We start from the raw sequence: 7,323 nt of genomic DNA, 5'->3' as shown, positions 1-7,323 counted from the left end.
TGTTCATTCATGTTAAATTTCAAGTTGAGTGTTTTTCATCTCGACCGTGACGATAACTCCATTACCTCTCGGGCTCCACCCGGGCCGACGGTATCTAGCTGGATGCGCTCTGACTGCTTGACTGCTTTTGACATGCTGCTGCTTCTGATGTAGTCTGAGCCGTGATCCAACACGGTTGCAGTATGGGTGGAAATGTCAGAGAGAGCAAGACAAGCTGGGGAAGATACTGAGAGGAGAAGAGTGGGAGAAATTAGGCGACAGACACGCTGTTTTCGTGCCACGGACTGTATGGTGCAGTAAAGTGGGAAATGAGTGGATTCATAGCAGTTTGTCATGATGCTGTGTCTGTTTCTGTCTTTCTATCCCTCCCACTGACTCCAGAGGAAGTGATGATGAATGCGAATAGACAGATCCTTCTTCACTTCCATCACCACCTCCCACAACAATAGCCTCTAATCGATCATTCCCAGCATCACCCCAGGCATTCTGACAAACCACGCTTCATATGAGCAAAAACATGGAGTAGTCCAATTTGGTATTACTCTCAAAGCTGCACTAATTAAAACTACTGCTGTTTTGTAAACATTACCAAAATTAATTTCCCTAAAAATAAAATATATATATATTTATATAAAAATAATATCTAGAGCTGCAATTATTAATCCATTAATCAATTAGCTGGTCAAAAAATTATTCAGCAAATGTGTAATAATTGATCAGTCATTTAAGTCTGTTTTCAAGTAATAATAATTACTACATCCTGCAGGTTGCAGCATCTCAAATGTGAGGAATTAATACTTTAGTTGTTGTATCTGATAGTAAATTGAATGTCTTTATGTTTTGGAGGTTTATTGAATGAAAAAAGCCAATTGTAAAGCTTCATATGTGCCTGAGGGAATTTCAGGATATGCAAAGTGATGATCAAAACAATATAGACTGAATTAGCACAAAATATTACCTTTGTTGTAAACACCCGGGAAATTACGTAATTCTAATACATATCGACTTATTTAGTGAGAAAATGTCACTACAGACAAAATTTTAACACATTTGTAAAAGTTTTAGTACAGCATGATTTGTGTGTTTAATGATAACTGCTAACGCAAGATGTCCACTTTAGTAGAACTGTCATTTTCTGCTTGTAAAAAAAAATCAATATTTGACAAATCGATTAATAATATTGCTCCTTACATGTCACTTGTTATCACCTGCAAGTCTTCTTCTATAGAGGGACTGGACAGATGTTCCTGAGGTTATTAGCATATCTGATGTTTTGTCGGCCATCTTGGATGTTGGATTTTTTAACATCACTTACAGTCTATATATATATATATATATATTAAAGTCTTTATTTATAGAGCATTTTTCCAAAACCAAAGTAGAGTCCTAAAGTCTGAGACCACTTTCCCAGAATGAGATGACCGACATGTTTAAAATAAAAAATATAAAAACATATATGAGTATAGAACAAACACTTATTGGGGTGATTACACACAAGGCACTTTTACACCTAAAGTTTGTAAAAGTAACCAGCAAGTTTATCGGTTGTGCAATGTTCTGTGGAGGGAAATTTTTAAGAAGCATCCGTGTTTTTTGAGCTCAGAGATATTAGACGAGAATAACACCTTCCCTCTGCCTCCGAATGTTCTCCTCTCTCCAAGTTAGTGTGTCGCTGCTCTGAGACCCCTGTGGCTTCATTATCACATAGAAAGACTGAAACACAGCAGCCATACCTGATAGCGAGCACAATAGCGTGCACGCATGCACGCACACTCTGTGTGGCATAACCACACCAGAATCATGGAACAAACATGCACAGAAATGGCATGACTTTAACAAGATATACGGTTAGTGTACGCAGCAGAACACGCTGTTCATTTACAAGAAGCAAAATCAAAAAGGCTAATTTTAGATTTCATAAACTTTGTCTCGCTTCAGTGAAGATGCGTATCTTGAAATACAATTCCCCGAACTGTCCTAGACTCAAAAGCAAAGGAACGTTCATCCGTCTTTTCAGGGAATATAAAGAAGTATTTTTTGGAAAGCTATTGAGGCTTTCACTAAACCTACGGTAGATATTCAGGAGAGGTTAATATGTCTGTATCTCGTGAAGGCTGCGTCTGATATTTTTCTAGATAACAGAAAATACAGGATTCTAATTAATGAATGAAATGTATTTTGTTATCTTGGAAATAAAGTGCTACCCCAAACTGAGTGACTGGAGACGGGCCTGCTGCAGCTAATCTGGACATATCTTTTCACACCTTCATTTCATCCTGTCTTGATTATTGTGTCTCTCTCTATTCTGCACTCACTAAATTGCAAGTAAATCGTCTTCAATCAGTCCAAGCCGCTCAGCTGTCACCTGAGAAGAGAACACACTATCTCTCAATTTCACTTTACCTTCAGCGGCCTCTCGTTGCTTCCACAATACAGTTCAAACTTCTACTTATCACTTGTGTGTTAAGTGGATTGGCTCCAGTCCATCTCTGACCTTGTCACCCCCATATGTACAAGGGCGCACCTACTGCAGCTCGGCAGAAATAACTCCTCTGGCACTTTTCCTGAATTGCGACAAAGAGTGAGTGTGCACTTGCTGTAATGGCACCAATGCTGTGGAAACACTTTCTGTACCATTCACAATCCACACTGCTACTTCTGTACTTTTTGTTCAGCATCAGTTCAAGAACACACCGTATCAAACTGGCCTTTAACTGACTTTCACATATTTTTTATTTATTTATTATTCCTCCGCGTCGGCGACAGTCAGAACCAGAGCCGTATTGTTCTCAGGTCAACCCATTCTCGTGGACACGATATCTCAGTAACGCCTTGAAGGAACTTCTTCAAATTTGCCACAAATATTCACTAGGACTCAAGGATGAACTGATTAGATTTTGGGAAGGTCAAAGGTCAAAGTCAGTGTGACCTCACAAAACACTTTTCAGCCATAACTCAAGACTTCACACAGAAATTATGACAAAATTTCACACAAATGGTTCATATTTTATACGACTGGATAAACAGAAAACCACGAGGAGGTAGTTCTAGTTTTATTACAGTTTCTTATTTAAGCACTTTGTAACTACTTTTGCTGTTTATATATTTCTGTAAAATTATCATCAATATCATCACTGATCTGTGGTGTGCAGATTATAGCTCCATAATTAGTGGGCCAACAGGTTAGCTGGGGTCAACCACTAATCCCAGCGCTAATGAAAATTTAGCTTGCGCAGCTCATCAAAACAATTAGTGCGGAACAATAATGAGACAAGTGATGGAATTCAAAAGGGGGGGGGGGTAACAAACGCTGCATATAAGCATGTGTGTGTGTGTGTGTGTGTGGGTGGGTGTGTGGGGGGGAATAAATGAGGAGACAGCAGTTCCAACATGATTACATGCAGAGGAATAAAGAAGGAGAGACCAAAGATAGATGAGGTCCCAACCTGGAGGAAGATGATAGGGTGAGAATCGGAGAGAGCGAGGGGGAGATAAGAGCGTGGAAGCATTTGGTGGAAATACATGAAAAGGATCCACAAAGTGACAAAAAGTGTGACTGTTCCCAGTCTTGACAGGTTAAGAAAAGTGAGGTCGGGACACAATGGAGCTAAATTGGAACAGAGTGATCCCTCTCTCCTATCTGTCTGTCTCTGATCCTCATTTTCCTCCTCCACACCCTGTTTTTTTTCTTTCTCTCTTTCTTGGTAATTTCTTGTTCTTCCACAGAGGCAGAAGAAGAGGGGGGGGGGGTGTCAAAGACAAGTAGAGACAGAAAGAGAAGGACAAGTAAACAAGCGCAGATGGTCAAGGTGTTTCTATTGGTGGATAAGAAGGTCGTGTCATGATGGAAGCGTCACGTTTGCTTCTTCTCTTCCAGAGTTCTTTCTCCTCCATCGCCTCCACAGCCCAGAGCGGCGCCCTCCGAGACAAATTCCCTCGCCTCGACATTAGCGGTCCATCTGTCTCCCGCTCTCATACATAAGACATTTATACTCACTATCTCCCATGCGTCCCCTTCTCAGTATTAACACACAGTCACACAGAGTTTACATTACCTTCATTGAGCATGCTGGGGGGGGGGCACACACACACAACGGTGGGTTTCTCTCGGTATGATGATTATTTATAGAACAAAAGCAGAGGAAGGCAGACTGATAGCAACATTCACTCCGTTCCTGCTGAGAGAAAACAGAACACATCATAAAAATGTCACAATTTATTCGATGGTTTGTTCCAGTGTTTCTCTGAAATCCTTGGAAAAGTTGTGGCGAACCAAGTCATGTGATTATTTGCGATTAATGGCTTTTCAATCAGGATTTAGAGTCAATCGTAGAACTGGAACAGCGCTGCTGAAAGTTACCGATGATCTCCTCAGACAACGGACTCGTCTCTTTACTCGTCTCACTCCACAGGACTCGATTACAGAGACTGGGACACGTCGAGGAAGCTACGGTGGCCCTGAGAGCTCGATGCACCGCCGCTGCTGAGGATGTTTTCTGAATCTGCTGTTTGTGTCTTTGCGCTCAGGCCCACCGTCGAAAACCTTACGTCATATTTATCAGATAAATTCCAGTTTGTCGACAATGACTCTACAAAGGTTCCGTGCTAGGGCCGATATTTTCCACCCTATATATGCTTCCTTTAAGCAATACCACGAGCAATGACAGCCTGCTGTATTTATTTCTTTTCATGTACAACAGCATATACAGCTGTTCCCGGTCCTGCCCCCCCCCCCCCCCCCCCCCCCATTCCCAACCGCTACACAATAAATTGAATAGTATTCCCCAAGTCCAAGAATAACAATTTCAAACAAACAGAACATGAAATGGACGCTGCTTATAAGAGAAATATCTTTATTGTTCAGGGTTGTGCGTATACATGCTGTGCACTGTTGTCTAAACCTTTAAGATAAAAGTCTCATGAGACACGAGTCTCTGCAGCAGCGGAGAAGAATCCCAGATAACAGACAAACAAACGAGCGTGAGAGCAAATGTTACACGGAGGTTCGTGAGAGAGCAGCTCCTTCACCGAGAAGTTACTGCCAAATAAATAAAAACACATACATGATGAACCTTTAAAATTCATGTATATGGAAAATACACACCTGCAAACCACCTTACCCTCAAACACACACACACACACACACACACACACACACGGACACACACAACAGAGGCATGTAGGCCTCCCCTGTCAGATCCATGTGACATGGATGTGGGAGCTGAAACACAGGAGAGGAGAGGACAACATGGCAAAACATTTTCAGTCCAATTCGTCCAAGTGGTCTAAGGTCTATTCAGAGCCAGTACTTTACTTCTGGGCTAACAGTCAAGCCAGGACATTTTGTGCAAGTGCTATATTTTCAGGAGGCTGCCGCTGCTGCTGTCTCACAAAGCCCTCTAAGATAAAACGTGAGTTGATATTCGAGGTAATACTTCGCTGGTTTTGCTAATCAAGAGCTGGTAACCACTACTGCTAGTGTAGCGCATCAAGCATTGGTATTCTACTATGGCAAAACTAGGCTAGCGCTGCATATTGACGGAGTGCAGTCGTCGAGCATTGCTGCCCTCCTGTTTAATTCTTTGGTCGTCATTCTGTCTTCGTCTCCGCGGTGACGTCCAGCAGTAGCCGACGTAGCTCCTGCGGGTCAGTGACAGGCAGAGAACAGGTGAAGTCCTGGCAGACGTAGGCTGTGGCGACGCCGCCCAGCTGTGACATGGAGGAGAGGGCGGGGAGACGCTGGCAGAGGAAACTCTCGTCGCTGTCGACGAGCATCAAGACCTGACCAGAAAGGTGAAATGCAAAGAAAAGAGGGGTCAGTTTAATATGTCAAAAGTAAAGTAAAAAGGTTATTAGATGGCAAAAACTGATCACATTGATAAATAAGGTTTCGTGGCTCAATAAAACAACTGTTTTATGTACAGCATGACTGATTTATATGCATTTGGATTTGTTTACATATGCAAAACATTTATAAATTCATTTCCAATAAGCCAAATGTGTCTGGGACAAAACTGGACAGTCGGGTTTATGTTTATTTTCTCTGTGTGGCAGCGGTCCAGGCACCGCGGAGGAAAGTTATTGTGTTGGGGGAGGGGAGCCAGTTTGTTGACGCTCTTAAAACTGCTGGGTTAAAAATAACCCAATTTGGGTTATTTGTGGTTGCTGGGTCTAAAACCTGGCAGGGTTTGGGTTTGGTTTGACCCAGCATGTTGGGTCATGTTCTCTATAAAAACAAATGGGTAAAAATAACTATGTTGTTAAATTAAAACTTCCAAAAAGTGGGTTGAAAAAAACAAACAAACTTACTTAGACTTATTTTTTTCAGTCATTTTCTGATGTTAATGTTAAAATTAAATGAAAACTCTTTGAAATTATGAAACAATGAAACAAGCGCATAAAGTCCCAGCTGTTCTTTTACTGCTACAACCAAAAAATATCAAGTTAGCCACGTATAACTTAATGTTGCAATACATTTAAAATGTATAGAACTGTATAAAAAGTCTTTCCATCTTCACCCCATCACTCTGGGGTCACTATATTTCACCTAATGTGAGATCAAACCTTCACAACCTGTAACCAAGCAGTTGGGTTATTAAAATAACCCGGCGTTTTCTTAGTGTGCAGGTCTTTAAAACATGTTTTATCCTGTGAGTGGAGCAATTCAGTGAAGGACAGTTTTAAAGTGATCACTTTCTATTTTTCCAGTAATACAACCAGATGATTTTTTACACACATTCACCCAAAACTAAAATAAACCTAAAAAATAGCACACTCAGTTGTGGGTCGATGGCTACCACTGGTCTCGAAAACAGACAATTGAGTGTGTGGACGAATAAACTCCACCGCTGCCACGCCCAAAGAATCATTTAAATCTATGAATTTATCGACAGGCATGTGACTCAGGGTGACGAGAGAAGCGAGTGGAAAGAGATGGCCGGTCTTTGAATGTGTGTGTGTGTGTGTGTGTGTGTGTGTGTGTGTGTGTGTGTGTGTGTGTGTCCACTTCAAAGGGCTGTTTGATGGTTAAGACTTGGATTTAAGGTTCAGGCTAGAATTAGGTCCTGTCAAGAGGAGACCTCACAACTATAGAGAGACCCGTGTGTGTGTGTGTGTGTGTGTGTGTGTGTGTGTGTGTTGGTGGTCTTGGACAGGCAGCAGAGCGAAGTTAAAGAGGGCCGCCCTGTCCGTCCCTGCGGCGGCTTCCTGTCAAACATGTGTCACTTCCTCCCGGCCCCGCACCAGCCCTGGTTCAACACGCAGCCAGAAATGACAACGTGAACGACGAGCACAGACAGAGTGATAAACGGAGGGAAGAAGAGA

General features: G+C 42.0%; 1 protein-coding gene across 1 annotated transcript in view; it reads right to left on the bottom strand.

Moving 5' to 3' along the window:
* Window positions 1-4,836: 4,836 nt before the first annotated feature.
* Window positions 4,837-7,323, bottom strand: part of spata20 (spermatogenesis associated 20) — a 35,208-nt gene continuing 32,721 nt past the window's right edge. The window contains exon 16 of the mRNA XM_023412592.2: window positions 4,837-5,781. Coding sequence (XP_023268360.1) covers window positions 5,590-5,781 — 192 coding nt within the window. The 3' untranslated portion in view covers window positions 4,837-5,589. The remainder of the gene's footprint in view (window positions 5,782-7,323) is intronic.

The sequence above is a fragment of the Seriola lalandi genome, unplaced genomic scaffold (assembly GCF_002814215.2).
Source record: "Seriola lalandi dorsalis isolate HSWRI2012SDOR001 ecotype SW California unplaced genomic scaffold, Sedor1 jcf7180002054483, whole genome shotgun sequence".
Taxonomy (NCBI): domain Eukaryota; kingdom Metazoa; phylum Chordata; class Actinopteri; order Carangiformes; family Carangidae; genus Seriola; species Seriola lalandi.
Note: the sequence above shows the minus strand (reverse complement) of the source record. Positions and strands in the feature narration are given on the sequence as shown.